Source organism: Peromyscus maniculatus, chromosome 10 (genome assembly GCF_049852395.1).
Source record: "Peromyscus maniculatus bairdii isolate BWxNUB_F1_BW_parent chromosome 10, HU_Pman_BW_mat_3.1, whole genome shotgun sequence".
NCBI lineage: Eukaryota > Metazoa > Chordata > Mammalia > Rodentia > Cricetidae > Peromyscus > Peromyscus maniculatus.
Genome location: NC_134861.1, coordinates 39,902,468 through 39,921,630, shown reverse-complemented (window position 1 = coordinate 39,921,630; position 19,163 = coordinate 39,902,468). Strand labels below are relative to the sequence as shown.

Sequence of the window (19,163 nt, the reverse complement as noted above, 5' to 3'; positions counted from 1 at the left end):
GGTATTTTATTCCTGCTTTTCTTTCAGTATTTTTTTTTTCATTCCACTTAATTATCCTTGAACTGTTAAAAGCAATTATCCAGTGCCACCCATAGGTGGATCCACTGAGATATACAATAAACAATCGCCAGCGTTGCTTATTCTTAACAATCTGAATGCAAGTCTCTGTTAAATTCATTGACACTCAAAAGCAAAATCATATTCCAAAATCTAGATCCTATGGCAAGAAAAGCCAAATCGTCAAAAAATAAAAAAGGAAATTTCACGAGATATAAGACCTTTTTCTTTTTTAAAAGGGAACTGTGAATTGCTAGTATTTCTACTATCAATAAACTAAAACTAGTAATTTTCTCCTAAGATTTAGACAGTGGAAATACAGACCATATCCTTTCTAAAACTCAATAAACATGGTAATCCTAAGATTAAACAGTTTTTAAGAAAAATGTAAAAACTTGACATCCAGTACCTATGGATGCTACTACAGGATTTTAGGTGCTAACACAATCATGAACATATATAGCCTCCTTCTCCTTCCACATAGTTGAAAAGCACAGCTAAGGAGTCACGGCAGAATTATCTCACGCAGCAGGGCCTTATTTTGCCTACTAAATGACTCACAGTTCAAAGTTCTTTTCCAGTGACCTAAAATTCCATATGAAAGCGTGTGACCTCTTACACTCAGAGGTAAGACCCATTTCTTTTTGTTTATTGGCGCATATTGCAGTTAAATATGAGTCACGACATATATCCTGATAACGTTCTACTTTGACTTTGGGATTTCAAAATTACCTATAAACTTCTGCGGCAAACTACCAGTTAAAAAGTAAAGAGCCTGATATACAAAAGACAGTTGTTCAAGATCATATAAACCATGGGAAATGGAGTATTACTTCAGATGTCGGTATTTTCCTTCCTTATAGGTCACACTCCTCATTCTTGGGGAGAAAACATCGATTCAACGAAACTATTAACTTCTACTTGGGTTAATTTCGATAAACTGTCAGCTGATACTTTGGTTAATTTAAACAGCATTCGCTTTTGAAAACTTCGGTCAACAGAAAAGTTTGGCCGGTTAAAGTCAAATTTGGGTTCCATGACAATTCTTAATCTCGACACTGGACTTCGAATGATCACCACAATAAATGATAACTCCATTAAATAGCAACAAAACTCTCAACATCAACAAACGTAGCGGCCACCCAAAATCTGCACTGGGCGGGGGTTAAGGGAGTAGTAACAGAAAAGATCCTGAGTCAGAAGTCAGAAAGGGCACAGACTAGCAAAGAACCTGCCTGGGTGTCATTTCATAATGCCACATACCCCATGATCCCGGCACACACCCCATGTGGAGACATCTAGGAGGAAACACATTAATCCTAGATTCAGGGGTGCCTTGGCCTCCTAGTCCCTAAGATGAGACCAAACACTAAAAAGAGCAGACACCGAGAGCACCCTAGCCCCGCGGCCGGCAGCCGCGCGCCGCCTGACAGTTCCTCCCTGGCCCGTGACAGCCCGCGGGTGCGGCTGCAGGTGCCGCCTGGGCTTCCCCTAGTGCTGCACCGAGCAAACTCAAGAAGGGAACAGCCTCCGCTCCGGTCCCCTCGGAGGGGCACGCCGGGGCAGGAGCAGCCCCAGCCCATCTCTCTCCGCCCGGCCGCCCGCCCGAGCGCACTGCCCCGGCCCCGGGTCCGCCGCCATGCCCCGGCGCAGGGCGCTCGAGGGGGCGGCGGGCTCCCTACCTGGTGGTGGTTGTACGAGTTCCTCTGCTGCAGGAAGGCGGCTGCGGCCGCCTGATGCTGCTGCTGCAGCTGCGGGCTGACGGGCGACCTCCGGCTCTGCGGCTGCTGCGGCGCCGCCGGCGGCGGCTGCTGTTGAGGTAAATTCATGGCGGGCGGCGCGGGCACCGCGGGCGCCGAGAACGGGCCGCCGAAGCCGCCGCCGCCGCCGCCACCGCCGGCCGGCACGCTGAGCCCCGCGCAGCCGTGCGGCGACACCGGCGAGAAACTCGGGAAGAAGGCCGGGTTAATGGACGACGGCAGCCCGGGGTAGAAGCCGTTCTCCGAGTCCGGGCTGGGCGGCGGCATGGCGCTCAGAGAGCCGCCCGCGCCGCCGCCGCCGCCGCCACCGCCGCCCGGGGTGGCGGCCGACGAGCCCGGGGGCTGTGGCTGCGGCGGCTGCTGGGGCGGCTGCGGCGGCTGCTGGGGTGGCTGCTGCTGGGACGCCGGCGGAGGCTGGGGCGGCGGCGGCGAGGCGGTCTGCACCGACCAGGGGGTGCCGAAACCGGGCAGCGGTGGCGGAGACGCGGAGCCGCCTCCCCCTCCGCCTCCGGGGGGTCCCCCGCCCCCGCCGCCGCCCGGGTGCGGCAGGTCCGGGCTCTGCAGGCTGCTGAAGGCGCTGGTGCCGAGCGCCGCGCCGGGCAGGAGGGTGCTGGGGCTGTTGAGCAGAGGGTGGTTGGGCGACTCCATGGAGCCCGGCGCGGGGTTCACCGGCGGCGTCGAGGGGGGCAAGCCCGCATTGGGGGGCTCGGCGGCGCTGCCCTCGCCCGCGGCCGGGGTCTGGCGAGGGCTTCCCGCGCCTCCGTGGCGGCGCCGCGGGGCTGCGGGCGGCGAGGGTGGGAGCTGCGGGAGCGGGGGCAGGTCGGCCGGGCGCTGCCGCGGGGCGAAGTCCTGAGGCGGCGGGAGGTGCTGCGTGTGCGGGAGGCTGAACGGCTGCGGGCGCTGGGCGAGCGGCGCCGACTGCAGGAGCGGCCCGGGCGGCGGTGGTGGCGGCGGCGGCGGCGAGCTGAAGCGACCGGGGCAGTGGAGCGGCGGCGGCGGCGGTGGCTTGGCGTCCGGAGGGTGGGGACGGTGTGGCGGGCTCAACTCTTTCCTCTTCTGGCTGCTCAGCTGCTGCTGCTGCCGCTTACTGAAGTCCTGCGGGGAGGAGGTGCGGCAGCAGCAGCAGGAGGAGGCGGCGGAGGAGGAGGGGTGGTGCAGACTCGGTTTGAAGTCCTGGGAGGGGAGGAGGTGGGTCACACCCGCGTTCGTGCCGCCGCCGGGGTGGTGGCTGGGGAGCTGCTCCGCGGCCGCCGCCCCCGAGAGCGGCCTCGCCGGCTGCTGTGTCAGCCCGAGCAGCAGTTCATCCTGCACGGCCTGCTGATGCGCCACGAGCGGGGAGGAAGAGGAAGCTGCGGCCGGGCTGGCCGCGCCGCCGCCCGAGGGGATGGCGAAGGGGGAGGCGGCCTCCGAGAAGCCGGTGACAGGCAACGGCGGCGGCGACAGCGGGCCGAAGGGCGTGGCGGGCGGCCCGGCGGCGAAGGGCCGGTAGGAGCCGCCGCCGGGCGAGGACCGGGGGCTGCCGCTGCGCAGCAGGGCAGTGTGCAGCACCCCGAACCCGAAGTCCCTCATTGATCGGGCCGGCGGCCGCGGCAGGAGACGCACCCCGTCCCCTGCCCCGCCTAGGAAACCCCGGGAGCCCTGGCGGCGCGGCCGTGGTGGAAGGAGGGGGTTTCAGTGGGAAAGGGACACTGTGACTGAGCCGGGGCACCGACTTGGACCCCGCCGCCCCTCACGGAGGCCACCGCCGCCTCCCGGAACCGGCTCCGGCACCGCCGCTGCCTCGGCCGCCGCCGCCCTCGCCGCTTAAGAACCCCGGAACGTGCGTCAGCAGCCACCTCACAATCGCCCCGCCCTCCCTGTCCCCGGCACGCGCGAGCGCGCCGCCGCCGCCGCCGCCGGCCCCGCCCCGCCCCGCCCCTCATTAGCATGCGTTGTCCGGGCGGCGAGCTGGCGGGCGCGCGCGGGCGCGGGCGCGTCCCTGTCCAAGTCCCGGACCTCGCCAAGGGCGGAATGGAGAAAGGGCCGGTTGAAGTTGGGACGGGCGTCTCCCCTGGGTTCGAGCGCCGTGTGTTCGCGCGCGCGCGCGTGCGTGCGCACCGAGGCGAGCACGCGCGGGCGTTGCGGACGGTTCCTGGGCAACCGCCCCTCCTGCCCCCCGAGTCGCACGCGCCCCCTCCTCAGGTCCCGCCCTTTCCCAGCCCCTGGGGCCACGTGAGGAGGGGCCGCTGTCCCCGGGACCTGCTCTAAGGACTTAGGTTCTTGGCTACAGGAATCCGGGAAGGTCCTGCGCTCGGTGTTCCGGTGCGACCCGCGCGAGCTGTCACTGGCTCCTGCCTCGGCGAGAAGGCTTTTTTTTTTTCAGGGTAAAACGCGAAGCACCAGCGCCCTGTCTAGCAAATGTGTTCACTTCAGCAAGGGGAACAAAGTCTGGGGCTGCCCGGGCTCTGCGCGGTTGTCGCACACGCCTGCACTGAATAGGTTTTCAGGCCAGCTCCCAGCCCGGCTGCAGCACGCCTTGGGTGCGCTGCTGTCACGGTGACCCGGGTGTGCCGGACTCCTCCTCTCCAAGTTCATTCTGGCGTCCCTCCCTCCTTTCCCCGGGAGACTCTAATCAGAATATTTCCGAAGCTTTATTAATTTCCAAGGGAGAAAGATTTCGCACATGGAGGGGGGGGGCGGGGGGGAGGAGGTTGTGACTCAGCAGCGGACTTGTTGAGACTTGCAAAATGGAAGAGAAAGGAGCTTTCCATGTAGAGCTCCGAGGAACGCTGGAAGGATTTAATCCTGTGTAATTCCTTCCACAGGAACATTTTCCATAGAGAAAAGCACACTTAACTGTAGTTCAATAATAACGGATCCATACAACGTAATAAAATAAGAATTGCATGTTCTTATTTTTCAATTTCGAGTTGTCTTGATGCTTAGAAAAGTGAAACTAGTGAATGAATTCCAGAAATACCGACTAATCTCAAGAGTATACAGAAGGTTCATTCAGTGGGAACTAATGTTAAAATTTACCATCCTCTTAGGGACGAAAAGAAACTACATCTTTCTGAGTCCTCATTCTCTAACAGTTGAATTTGCCTCCTCATCTTGTCCCAAATGTAAGTCAAATAAGCACTTGATAACAGCATTGTGAAACCAAAACACTTTATTTATGTTTATGTATGATATACTAATAAACAACTTTCCCCCAAACATATTTTATAGAATTCATAAATGCTTCAGAAATTAACCCGGTAAACAAAGTTGTTTGAAGTTAATCTCAAGGTCCTATTTAACAACCAAGGCAACTATGAATCTGGAGAAGTGCTTCCTTTAAATTAGAAAATGAAAAAAAAGACAGCATACATTAGAATTAAAAGTATATCAATAAATGTCAGGCAGGCTCCTGCCTGTTATCCCAGCATTTAGGAGGATGGAGGGGAGGATTGCTGAGGGTCAAGGTAAGTTCCAGGCCAGTCTGTTGAACATCCTGTCTGTAGCTCAGTCTTCTAAGAGCAGAGAGAGAGAGCACTTACTAATTCTGTGTGGTGCCTCCTGCACCAGGGTTTGAACACAAGACTTCTTAGTGCTAAGTGCAGGGGTTTGTTTTAAAAGGACTGAAGTGGACAAGAGCCATCACGCTTGTTACTATTCGTGAGGTCAAATTTTATTTTCAGTACAACAAACTCTAAATCCTATAGGCCATGTCCACCACTCACTAATTTAACACCCCAGAGAGTATTGTAAAGGCCCCATTTTTCACAGAGGGGAAAGTTACTTTCTGACACCTAAAGCTTTCAAGCTGCTGAGCTTCTCATGTGTAAAAATGTTCAATAGAAAGGTTTCCTGTAATGTGTAGGTGGGCGATGGAGGCGGTAGGCAAGGGCTTGTGGTCTTACAACAAGTTCCGAACTCAGACTGCATGAGTCTATATTAAAACCTAGAAAGGTTTTCTGAAGTGTGAGTTGGGCAGGGGGGTAGATAATGGCCTGTGGTCTTCCAGCAGGTTCCAACCGCCAGATAGTCTGAGTCCATATTATAATCTTGTTTTCATCTGAAAATATGTTTACTGTACAACCATTCATTAAGGAGGTAGATAAAGAATAGACTAAGATTAGGTATTATAAGGGACCATCATCTTATGGATGCATATGACTTCTCATTCTCTGATAGATAAATGTGTTTTTTACTTCCTGGTATCTCAAATGATTGTTAATCAAAATAAGCAGTTCATTCATTTACTCCCACCATCCTGGGCGAGCGCTAAAAAGTATATTTTTGCTTCCACTTTATATGCACTCAAACCCACATATGTTCATGGAGTTAAAAGATTTTATTAAGCAACTCTTAATCTTGGTAGGTGTGAAACACTCCCCTTTTAGCTTAAATTTATCTAAATGAGCTCAAATCACAAACCTAAGATCCATAAATTTATCTTGAGACAGAATCTAAAAGCCACGGTCCCGAAGTACCTCATCATACTTTCTGCTCTATATTAAAACCTCTCGTCACATCTGTCTTACTCGTCTTACCTCCAGCTGCTAGCCTGACTGCTTAGTACACCGAGAAATGAAGGCAGTCACCCAAGAAATCCAGTCATTCTGCCTCTGTCCCTGGACACCTGGCTCTCCCTCTTGCCACAATGCCTGTTTACCTGCCTAGGGACGGACCTCCCATTGCCCATCTACCCCCTGGGGTCACCTATTCAGACCCCAGTTCCAATAGTTCTCCCTTACTTTTATCATCATTTCTCTCCTCTCTTGGAAACACTCCCAGGTGCACAAAAGTATACTAACCACCACCTCCCATCTAAACACAAACCACAAACCCCTTGACCTTTGGTTCTTTCTCTTGAGCTACCCTTTTACTGACCAGTACAAGTACCTAGTTGAATATATAAGTGCATGTCTGAAAGACATCTCAAATTGTTGTTTCATTTGCTCAGGTCAAAGTCAGCCTTGACATGCATATTTGTAACATGTCCAAGCCATCAGAATGTATTGCTTCTCCTACTTTTAAGTTTTAGCCAGAGTCTTGTCACTTCTCAACACTCCAACCACAAGCAGTCTGGTCCAGGCCAACACTCTCTCTCCTAGGTTGTTGTTCTCATTTTCTTGTTCTTTGGTGTTTGTTTGTTTGTTTGTTTGTTTGTTTTTCTAGACAGGGTTTCTCCGTGTAGTTTTGGTGCCTGTCCTGGATCTCACCAGGACCAGGCTGGCCTTGAACTCATAGAGATCCCCTATCTCTGCCTCCCGAGTGCTGGGATTAAAGGCGTGTGCCACCACCGCCCGGCTATTCTCATTTTCTAAGTCTCCAGTTCAAGTGTGTAATGTTCCTAATTCTATAATCCATTCTAAACAGAGTAGTCACAATGCCCTTTTCAAAATGGAAGCCATATCAATCCCATTTATCACATATACTTCTTCAGAATAAAGGAATGGTTCCAATAACCAGAGTTTCTTCCTGATTGACCTTACCTCCTGCCCCAGAATGAAGTGATTTATTCTAAACACACCAGGTCAAGTCAGCTGAGCTCATGCCTTTTCAGTCTCCACTGTCTGCAGTGTCTGTCCTCTGAATACCAACAGGCTCACTCTATCACATTGTTCCAAGCTTCTCTTTTGCTTATTTTAGGTCTCTAATTGTGGCAACTAATCTTGGTTGTCAACTTGATTGAACCTAGAATCAACTAAGAGAGAGACTGGTAGACCTATGAGAGTATTTCCTAGAAGGACTAACTTAGGGGAAAGACCCTTTACTAGAGTAGGCAAGACCTTCTAGCAGTGGCCTCGATATAAAGAGTTCTGAAGGGAACGTGGGAAGGTTTCCCCCTGCCACCTTGTTCATGCCTGTATCTGCTCTGTCCCTGCTACTGCTCTTGTGTCTCTCATGGACTCTGGAACCCAGCTTCTTCCACCTTCCCACAAGCACAGGAGACGTAACAACTCTCCAGGAATCCTCTAAGCTTTCAGCAACCAGATTAGGCCTGCTGAGGCCTGCTGAGGCATCTCAACTTCAGTACCAAATAGTTAGTTTTTAGGTTTCTCAGCATCTCCATTATTGAACTACCTTTCCCATATCAGGTAATCATCCCCTTTGTAATCTATATTCATTCTATCCTTTCTGTCCCTCTAGAGAATTCTATCGCTCAAGTTCATTTACTCAGCACTACCCACCCCCTAGTAAAATACTCATGCTTTTACTTCAGACTCTCTATTGCTTGCTCATAGGCTGTGTGATTTTTTTCCTCTACCTGACACACTACTAACATACATTTTTGACCTTCAAATTAGACCTGAAGCCCACTGGGGAAATACATTATCAGTTGTATTTACTGCATCTTTATTCCCTAGAATAGGGACTGATACACAGTAGCTGTACAGAAGTTGTCAAGTACATGCACTGAATGAAGGGTCTCTTGTAGTGGTGAAGAACCATGGAGGAAATAACAGCAGTAAGTAGACAGTGGGATATATATCTATCTGTCAGTTGCTCATTTGCTAGCAGGAGCTTCCCAGATGCCACATTAATGCTGCTCAGGATCCCAAAGCAGGCCAAGATAATTCTAGGCATCCATAGGATCAAGAACAAATAGATAAGGAATCCCAATCTTTTAAGCAGAGAAGGGATAGCCCTGAATCCCAGGAGCCTAGAGCTGGAACATCAGCCTCCAGTAGTAGGAATATTGAGAAGCTTAAGCAAAAAGAGGAGTTGAAACTTGCTCCCAGAAACATCGAGCCAGTTTAGGAAGAACAGCATGGGCCAACTTAGTGCCTTGCCTCCCAGCTGCTTGTCTCTCATCACATGGGTGTTTGCCCACCAGAGTGAGACAAGGTTACGTCTTTAGATGGGGTTAAGGAGGGAGAAAGTGTAAAGTCAGATTCAGACTGACCACAGACAACTTCTGCTCTACTGATCTAGTCTCCAGACTTGCTCTCTCCTACTTGACTTCCCCATCTCATCTTATGTTTTGACCCTTCCTCCAATTTCTGCTGTGTCTGCCTTTTTCTCTGGGTATCTATTCAGGTAGGAACTCCTTGGTGCTTTTCTTACCTTTATATATTCTTTCTAAGTGCTCTCAACAATGCTCATGTTTTAAAATATTTTCTACATGCTAATATTTTCCAAATCTGTCTTGCCTTGAGATTAAAGTCATATTTTCACCCTCCTATTTTAATTTAGTTTACTAACTTAGTTTCCTGTGACGTGTATGTTCTGAGACATAGCAATGCAATGTGTGTCCATGCCTGCGTTAACATCTTCCCTCAAACCTGCTTCTCCTCTTCTGCTCCTGGGTGTCATCATCACATCGCCCATTTCACAACATAAAAACATGTCTCATCCTCTGCCTCCCCCACCCTCTCTCCCGCCCTTGAAGTCAGTTCTGCTCCAGACATGTTTCTCAGCCAAGGCCTCCATTCATCTCCACTCTTTGTCTTCACTTTTCCCCTCTGCCCTACCCTCTTAGCCTTTCCTGCCATTTCCTCTCCTTAATCATTTCCCTTTAGTACTCTAGAAAAATAACTCCATTCCTGCCAGATTGTCCTTGTCAGTAACCACCTACCCAGGGATCTAAACACTATGTACTTCTTAGGCCTTTGTGATCCTCCCCAGTACCAGGTTCGAATCTGTGGAGTGGAATGGAGCCTTCAGACTTATTTGCAATTTCTGTCTTCACTCTTGTCACCTCTCCTTGTCCATCCTTTGAGTCCAATGTGTCTTTCCACAGCTCCACTTCTGCACATGTTGGTACTCTGTGAAATACCTCCTGCTCCTTTGACCTAGCTGACACTGTCTGACCTCCCTGGACCGGCTCAGCTGCCCTACTGCTTCTTGAATCCCTGTGGCAGGGTTGAGCCCTTTTCTAGGTTCTCACATCATGTGACAATTCTTTTCTTTTTTGCCTTTTGGCTAATATCAAGTGTACTACTCCAATGATTTTTTTCCCTAACAGCTGTCACATGGACAGTGCTGATAGTTGCATTTCCCTCACTTGTCACAGTACCTGAGTCACAAGTCCTTGCTGATTAGCTTAATGAATGCTAAGGAAGGAAGGATGAGAGTAAGGAAAGGAAGAGCAAGGTGAGAAGGACAAACAGGAAGGAAAGAATCCCAAAGCACACTTGCACAAAGAGGTGCCCTTCTGTGGAGAACCACAGCTTAACTAACATATGTCTGATGAAGGACAACAGGATCTTGAACAGGCCCTACAAGCAAGAAAAACAAAGATTAGTAGAATATGCTTACTTGTTGATCCAAACCAAATGTTTTGTTGTAATCATTTCACTGTCCAAATCTAAGCTTATTGACAGATGAAAGCATGCAGAATCTTTTCCCAGATGCAAAAGTGGAGCTCCCAAGCAATACAAGATCTGTGAAGGGAGCTTTGTCATTCAGCTCTGAGGCTCACACACAGGAGCCAGGTCGTCAACCCCTATACAGTCTGCTTGGTCCTGGTTGGATCCTCTTTCATAACTAGCAGTTCTCTTACTGTTATCTTCTCTCTTTAAGTAAGGCCTGGTCAACTGGGTTAGGTTGTAAACAGTTCAGATGGTGGCCATGTTTCACACACTCCTTTGTTTTCACACTCTTACTGATTCATTTTTGTGTGCAGAAACTACTAACCTAGTTTAGTCAAGTTCCCACTGTATAGCTGATGTTCTAGGCCTTTGAATTGCAAACACATGCATTATTCTGTTCGTAGTCACAGAGGCTGTATATAAATGCAGTCATTGATAAGAATTATGATAATTTCCATCCCTAATTGTATACATAGAGTCATAAACAGTGAGATTCTAGGCTGAAACTGGCCAGTAAATTGGAGTATGCTTGATGCAACACAGTCTTGCTTGGCTGGTCATGGGTGGAGTCTGTGGTGAATACAGAATACTGAGTAAAACAGTTTTCAGGAAGGCAGAATACACCCAGGTAAATCACAATCCTAACCTAAATTAAAAGTGATTTTCATCTTTATTTCCTTTTCTTTCAGTAACATCTTTTGAGTAGATGAAACAAGTAACACTTTTGTTCTGCAGCATGAAAACCGAGGATCAGGAACAAAGAAATTTGTTTGGGGAAGTTTGCATGGACTGGCTTAATGTGCCCCAAATGTCTCCTGCTCTGTTCAGTGGTTCTTCAGCTAAAACTCAGGTAGCGTCAAAGAAAGGGCTATTGCTTTCCCAAGAAGGAAACAGTGACAGACCTGCCTATAAATACAATTAGTGGTTTTTTTTTTTTTTTTTTTGTGTGTGTGTGTGTGTGTATACTTGTGTATGGTGCTAGGGATCAAACCCAGGGCCATGTGCAGACTAGGCCAGTACTCTTCCACTGAGCTTTGGAGGTGTATTTCCCACTACCCAAAAGACTTGAACTCAGGATGTCGAGGAGATAGCCACACCTAACATTTATCACAGGCAGCTTTATTTACAATGCGAAGTCAGGAAATCATCCTAAGTGTCCACCAATGGACAAATGGATGAAGAGGGAAAAAAAATGTAGCTATATACACACAGTGGAATGTGCTTCAACCTTTAAAAGAGATTATTCTAGGTGAGATAAGCAAGACCCATAAAAACCAGACACCACACGTCCTCAATTGTACATGGAATCAAAGCCAATTGAACTCATAGAAGCAGAGCACAGAATGGTGATTGCACGAGGCTGGGTGCTAGGGGAAGACGAAGAGCTGATGGTCAAAGGGTAAGAGTTGCAGTTAACTTGAAATGACAAGCAATTAAGGGGACTGCAGCATTAATTATCCCGATTGACTCATTCTGCTGGGTACATATTACTGTGTTTGTTAGTCTCCCCAGTGTGATGAAAACACCTGTTAGAAACAACTTAAGGGAGGAAGGACTCATTTTGGCTCATGTTTTCAGACAGTTCAGCCCATAGTCACTGTGCTTGGGCAAAGAATCTCATGATGCCATGAGTATATGGTGAGGAGGTCTTTTTCAGTTCTCAGTAGATAAGAAGTGAAGGGAGGGAACACTATCATTTAGCTGTCTTTCTCTTTTATTCTGGGCTCCCAGCTTGTGGGAGGGCACCAGCCACATTTGGAATGGTGTTGTGTGATATTTTGTCTTCTGACAAAGCTTGCTTCGAGTCAGAGGGCAGAGCTAGCCACCAGTTAACCATAGAGGTCTGGAGGTCTGTACAGAGAGGAACAGGAAATGATAAGGCGGGCGGAGACAGGATCTCGGCCTTTTTGGAATGGAGGAATGGAAGAGGAAGGGATTGACTGTGGATGTTCTTCTGCTTCTCTGATCTTTCAGGTTTTACCCTGATATCTGACTCATGGTTTTTATTGATAAGATTAACTAGATTTATGCTTAGGAGTGGGTCTTTTTTCCCCTTGATTGAGCTTTTCTGGAAATGACCTCACAGATATACCCAAAGGTGTGCCCTCTCCCCCAGATAAATCTAAATCCAGTCAATGTGACAATGACTAAATAATGTAATAACATCACTATGTGCCTACAAATATTATGTGATTATAATTATAAAATAGCAAATGCTTTCAAAATCTTGAAAGAGGAAAATAAATTAACAGTTATTTCTACTATTAAATAAAGGTAGAAAGAATAGTCCTTCAAGCCTTCACACTGACAACTGACTTCAGAATCGTTGGCATTGGTGACTTCAGAGATAAAGCATTTTATTTTCAAATTGTGCATCCCACAACAGCTCAGAGATATTTATCAAATGTGCTTTTCTATTTCTTTCTTGTCTTATTAGAAGAATGAACCCTGGCAGCATATATTAGATAAATTTCATTTAGGTCTCATTTCTCCCTACATTCTGCAAAGCATTCTCCTTCAATTGTTAAATTATTCCATGCAAAGAAAAATAAGGGTTCATTTTTACTAAATGCTCAATATTTAGACTCTATGTGGATGAAAAGTGTTGCATCTATCAGATTTGATCTTAATATTTGAGGGAACCCAGAATATGGAAATTTTTAACTGTTTATTTTGGAATCTGTGAATATTCGATTAAAAAGAAACTCATAAAATGTGGTTAGCAGAGGGCATTGCTACCTGGCATTTGTACAAAGATTGATTACACACAGTGGAGAGAAAATATTCTGAGCAAAGAGTGATGTTGGACCTTGTCCTAGTGAGTGGGCATCCTCATCACTATCAACTCCATTGTACTGTTCATTTCTTCTGTGGAATCCTAGAGGGGCTTTCAGGAATTTATGAATGTTTCTATATGGCATCCAAACTTCATTTATATGTGTTAATCATTCTAGATTTGAATAATATAACTCATAACAATAAGAAATGACTTGTTTCAACAGAAAAGCATAAAAGCAAACTTATATAGAAAAATTTTAAAAATATTTTCATAATAACATAAATTATATATGGGGCATTCTGATGTTTCTGAGGCCCACATTTAGCTTATATCCAATGCAGTGTTATGGTAGGTCCAGGAGGATGTGGAGCCAGGGGTACAGCTCTAGCACAACACTTGTAAATTTTGTAGTAAACTGTGAACCTCAGGGTTGTCATTGGTGAAGGTAGTGACAATCTCAACCTTGAAATGAGGATGATTATGAATATTTAAGTAAAGAATGATCTTGGTGTTAGATGCAGTCTAAATGTTCACATAAGCAAACTAATGAAAACAACTGAGGTATCATCTGCCATGCAGTTTATGGAAAAGGATGTGCTAGAAAGCCCAGCTAGATGAAGACAGTGGTAGGGAACTGAAAAATGAAAATAAAAGTCACCAAACCATATACCAGTGGATGACAGATGGTCTTGGTAGTGTGCTTATGTGCCTAACTGTAAGTAGTAGAAGGATAAATCCAAATGAAAAATTCAGAAGAACACTAAAGTCCTCTGATATTGAAAAATGAACAATTTTGGAAGTTAAATATATCCAGGAAGTGCTTAGTCCATGTAAGGAAGATACATGATGTAAGTAGGGGACAATTTATCAAGACAGATGTGTTCCAATGATGATAGTGTTGCCTACAGGGTGGTTATTAGTTAACCTGGGCAGGTAACCATCATTAGTCTTTCATAAGTGACCATAGAAAATGAGTGTGAAAACTGTTTTGTGCAGGTAGAACATTGATCCTCCAAGTAGGATACATCTAGACCATCATAGTCTAAGAGATAAATAATATAAACCACAAGGTGAACTACACATGTAAATGTGAAATTTCCTAGTACCAGCATTTTAAATGTACTGGTATGTTTTGTTAATCTCTATATAAAATATGTAAGGACAGTACAAGTTATTACTGCTTTACTGTTTCTTCTGAGTCTGTTGAAGAGTGTGGGTCATTGAATCACCACAGAGTGTTTTGCACCACAATATGGTATATTACATCGATTTTCAGATTTGAAACCATCCTTGCCTTCCTGAAATAAATCTCATTTGGTCATAGTGCATGACTTTTGATATGTCATTAGATCTAAACTGGTAATGTTTTGTTGTATCTCATTATAGGAGTTCTTCTGATAAAGGCATTGTTAAGTGGTTGTGTCATTAGGCAACCCTGTGTAAACAGCAAAGCATATAGTTACACAAATTGAAGGCATCCACAATGTCGCTATGTGACACAGCCTTATGGGATCACTGTCATGCATAACGTCCACAGATGTATGAAATATCATTACAGAGCACATGAGTGTACACTCATAAGGACAATGACTTGTAGGTGTTTCTTTCTTATGATGTTTTTGTCTGATTGTCCTATTTAGGGTAAATAATACTGACCTCAAAGATTAAGAAGTATTCCTTCCTTTTGTAATTTATTTATTTATAAGAATGTGTGAAAGATTAATAACTGCCCTTCAAGTTTGTGGTAAGATTCAACAGTTAAGCCACAAAGGACAGGGCTCTTCCCAGCAAAAACTTTTAAATTGCTTTACTTACTATTAGTCTATGATCTGTACATTTATCCTTTCAGTTGTAGTTGTTTGGATTTATCTGGAAATTAACCCATTGCATCTGTGTTATGTATTGCCTGACAAATTATGCATAGTATTATTTTGTGATGTATTAAATTTCCAGGAGGCTAGTATTGAGGTCCTCCTTTTTAACTGTCTATATTTTAATAATTTGAGTGCTCTCACTTTCTCCCTTCCTTCCTTCCTTCCCTCCCTCCCTCCCTCCCTCCCTCCCTCCCTCCCTCCCTCCCTCCCTCCCTCCCTTCCTTCCTTCTTTCCTTCCTTATTTTTTTCCTATCTTTCCATTCCTCTCTCTCTCCCTCCCAGGTGTCTTAGTTAGGACTTATATTGCTGTGGTTAAAACACCATGACCAAAAGAAGCTTAAGGAAGATAGGGCTTATTTTATCTTACAACTCCCAGGTCACATTCCATCACTGGGGGAAGTCAGAGCAGGAATTCAAGGCAGGAACTTGGGAGCAAGAACTGAAGCAGAAAGATTGCTTACTGCCTTGCTCTGTTTTATTTTCTTATATATCCCAGTACTACCTACTCAGAGTGGCACTGTCCACAATTGGGTGGGACCCTTCCACATCAATCATCATTCAAGAAAATGTTCCACAGATGTCCCAAGCCTATAGCGTATAAGTCAAGCCTATAGAGTTCATTTTCTCAAAGATTCCTTCTTCCTGATGACTACACCTTGTGTCAAGTTGACATAAAAAAATAGCCAGCACATCATTCATAGCCCAGGTGACAGTTCATCAATTTTACTTAGTTTTTTCAAAAACCAAACTCTTGGCTTTATAAATCCTTGCTATTGGCATTATATCCTTTGTTTCATTCTTTTGTACCCTAACCCTCATTAGTTCTTCCTTCCGCTCACCTTATTTGTGCTTCATTCTTCTTTTGCTAGTTTGGCAAGGTGGGTATATGGGTTATTAATATTACATAATAAGCATTATAACCATAATCCCCTCCAATGATGCTGTAACCAAGTCTCATGAGTTTTAGGAGGGGTTCACTTGCCTCAAATTATTTTATAATTTGCCTCATTTATTTTTGAATCACTTGTATTTAGGAATATTTTGTTTGTCACATAGTTGTGACCCCCAGAATTATTATAAGTTATTCCACTGTAGTTGAAGAATGTACTATGTGTTGTTGTTCATGGCCTCTTACCATATGGCAATTGTTTTTCCTCCTGTGAAATTTGAGAATACTGTGATATATTATTACTGATTAGAGTGTCCCATCAATGTTATAACTAGTTGATTTCAAGTTTTTCATTTCTTTGGTCTTTCTTATTGTATTTATTAAGGAAAATGAGCCACTGATGTTTCCAAATATTATCAAATTATTATTTTTAACTTAAATTATGAATTTCAGTTCATATTTTTGAAAACTTCTCTTAACTCCATTAGGTCTGTTGCTTTGGCTTCTTGGTGGACTGACCCACTTACTCTTAGGTCTTTTGTTGTTGTTGTTGTTGTTGTTTGGTTTTTGATTTTTTGAGACAGGATTTCTCTGTGTAGTTTTGGTGCCTGTCCTGGATATCACTCTGTAGACCAGGCTGGCCTTGAACACACAGAGATCTACCTGGCTCTGCTGCCTGAGTGCTGGGATTAAAGGTGTGTGCCACTGCCTCCCGGTAGGTCTTTTGTTTCTAATAACAAGTTTGTCTTAAAATCTATTTCATGCAATACTAATAGAGCCAGTTTAGCTCTTTCAGATTCTATTTTATATGGATTCTGTCTTCTATTTTTTGATTCTCCACGTATATCTTTGAAGCTAGTGCCCTTTGGAGATGTCGTATAGGTGAAGCATGTTTGCTCTGTTTTGGCATTTTATACCTTTGAATGGAGAGGGATCTAATTTTTTCTATGAGAAGACTGACAATAGCCATCATTTCATAGACCATACATCCACTGCTATTCACAAATTAGTTAATGAATACTGCCGTGATGACATATTTTGTTTGTATAATCAGTAAAGTGTAGTGTTTCATTAGATCTGCATTATTTTAATTCCGACCTCTTTATGATCTGTCAGGATTCATTTTGTAACTTATTTATCAACGTTTTATGTTTCTTGCAATACCAATCAACACATTTATTTAAATTGAAATTTCAGAAGTTTTCTGGAAGAAAGTGTGATCTGCCTGTTTTTCCAGTCACATATGTTCATATGATATTCATCCTTCATGAAATGACCTAAATATGAAGCTATATATATTTGCATATATTTGTATAACCTAGGGGAAAATAAAATGCAGATGTGAGATCAAGGAGAAAAATACAGAAGATTTAAAATTTCCAAATTTTAAAAAAGAATAATTTCCTATTTTTAACAAGTACTCATGGATATGAAATAGTTATGTGTCATTGGATACATTTAGAAAGATCCATTAAATTCATTTGAAGTAACAATGTTGCATATGTAGAGAAAATTATATCTTTTGTAGCACTTCTTGTATTTTTAGATGACTTAAAGTGCATTTGTTTGAAAGTATTGAAAAAACACAACTGTTTTTAAAATATCTAAAATTTCTTCAGGTAATTTGTAAGAGAAATAACTAAAAGTCTTAGGATTAAGGCAGTAAAAATATCTAGTTGCCTTCTTTATTTATTGCTTTATTTTCAGCCCAATATTTCTTTCATAATTGAATAAATGAATGAATGAATGAATGAATGAATGAGATGTTCTGAATGATGACAATGTATTATGTACTTAATACCAAGGGAAGAAGAACCCTGGAGCCATGTTTTCCCCTGGCTAGGCTAGCTCATTGGTTGGTTAGGTAGAGAGAACTGGGACTTGGTGGCCATGGGGAAAAGAGAAGGAAGACATCATATCTATAGTTCTGTCTGGAGAAGACAGTCATAGGCAGCTAGTTTTAGTTTTGTAAGATCTCAAAAAATTAAGGAAGGACTAAACCAAGAGTGCTTAAGAGAGTTCAGCATGGTGTCAGGGTTCATACACAGCAGTAATTACATTCTGCAAGCTTTTCTTCATTATCTTCTTGTCTGGTATTCGATTAAGCACTGATCATACAAAAATGAAGGACAGGCGTATGTCCTAGTTAGTTGGATGAAGCACTTTGTATCTTATTTCAATTATTGTGATTGTAACATTTGCTTCTCTCTGCCACCTACCACTGACCCAATTGAGCTCTAAAGGCAGGAACTAGAACATATTCTTTGGCATCTTCAGTGTTCCTTTCTGGTTCATACCCCAGCTTTCATAGAGTGATCCCCAGGTTCGAGGCTTCATGCTCAGTGCTACACAGGTGGCCCTCTACTCTGTCCTTCATATGTCTCAAAGTGGGTGGATGCTATTATCTGTATCCTGAACTTGTTCAAGGTCACAACTAAACCTTACGGATCCTAATTCTAACAGCAGGCCATGTGATACCAAAGACTATATAGGCAGCTATGCAATAAGTTTAATGCAATGGAGGAGTCAGAGTGACTTCCACTTGGTGGAAGTGACTTTACTTTCTTAAAGATGCTGATGCCTTCAAAGTGACTGTTAGACGGAACAAGAGGCAGCATTACTACCATTGTTTGATTAATGAGAGCTGAAATTAATTCATGAAGACACATGGTTTGTAAGTGCCCAATCTTCCAATTTTGGAGTTACAGTCATGTGACTCTGGTTTCACAACTGTTTAGCCTTGTCACTTCTGTTCCATCCTGCTTGGGTTACAGGCTGGTGAGAATCTTCTGAGAGGAGCTCTGGAAAAGGCAGGAAGAACTCTTGACTAGCAGACATGTTTCCTTAGGGATTAGGAGCTGCATTCTAGCAAGACTCCAAGTGTCCTGTCAACATTGCATGTGAATTCTAACATGGTCTCTTTTATTAATAAGAGCACTTGAAATCCAGGCACAACCCACATGTAAAAATGATTGGCTTGTTGATTGTGCATGTAAATCAAAGATAGTGTGTTAACCGGTTATTCATTCATCCTTGCTGGGGACATAGCCTGGAATGCTTCCCTAGGCACAATGCCAGGAGTCACTCTGAAGCTTGCAGGCCTCTGAAGCTTGCAGGCCTCAGCCTGGAGCCCTCTGTAGTTCATTTACTGGAGTGGATAAGCTCTGGCATCTTAATAGGCAAATGGAAATAAGAGTGACAGATTCTGAACTTCTGTAGAAATTTAACCTACAACCACACATAGGCTTTATTATTATTATTATTTTTGGAGAGGAAAGCCTCACAAAAGTTTTTAAAGGAATCAAAAATGAGATTGATAATAAGTTCTACCCTTGTGTTCACCTCATTCGAGCTTAGAAAAAAAAATCCTGTAAGTAGATATAGCCTTGGTTGAAATTTATTCACCTTAGGAAGGTCTGTTTTGCCAGTTTCTCTGACATTATGCAAGATTGGCTGGCTTGCCAAGTTTCTCCATTGCTGATAGAGACCATGAAGCTGCTGATACCGATGAGGATTCAA

The 19,163-nt window shown here is 44.7% G+C and overlaps 2 protein-coding genes across 20 annotated transcripts in view; one reads left to right on the top strand and one right to left on the bottom strand.

The window, feature by feature from the left end:
* Positions 1–3,628, bottom strand: part of Cpeb2 (cytoplasmic polyadenylation element binding protein 2) — a 59,655-nt gene extending 56,027 nt beyond the window's left edge. For 6 of the 18 annotated variants that reach the window (XM_076546213.1, XM_076546214.1, XM_042285930.2 and 3 more), the window contains exon 1: positions 1,740–3,628. In XM_076546213.1, coding sequence (XP_076402328.1) covers positions 1,740–3,386 — 1,647 coding nt within the window. In that variant the 5' untranslated portion in view covers positions 3,387–3,628. Of the gene's footprint in view, positions 1–466; positions 489–1,320; positions 1,500–1,739 lie in introns of those variants that run through there. The other 12 variants (XM_042285929.2, XM_006995394.4, XM_042285932.2 and 9 more) reach the window with 9 other exon arrangements.
* Positions 3,629–4,507: 879 nt separating this feature from the next.
* Positions 4,508–19,163, top strand: part of LOC102926078 (large ribosomal subunit protein eL29-like) — a 34,572-nt gene continuing 19,916 nt past the window's right edge. The window contains exon 1 of one of the 2 annotated variants that reach the window (XM_042285926.2): positions 4,508–4,921. In XM_042285926.2, coding sequence (XP_042141860.1) covers positions 4,735–4,921 — 187 coding nt within the window. In that variant the 5' untranslated portion in view covers positions 4,508–4,734. Of the gene's footprint in view, positions 4,922–10,844; positions 10,953–19,163 lie in introns of those variants that run through there. The other variant, XM_076546226.1, reaches the window with a different exon arrangement.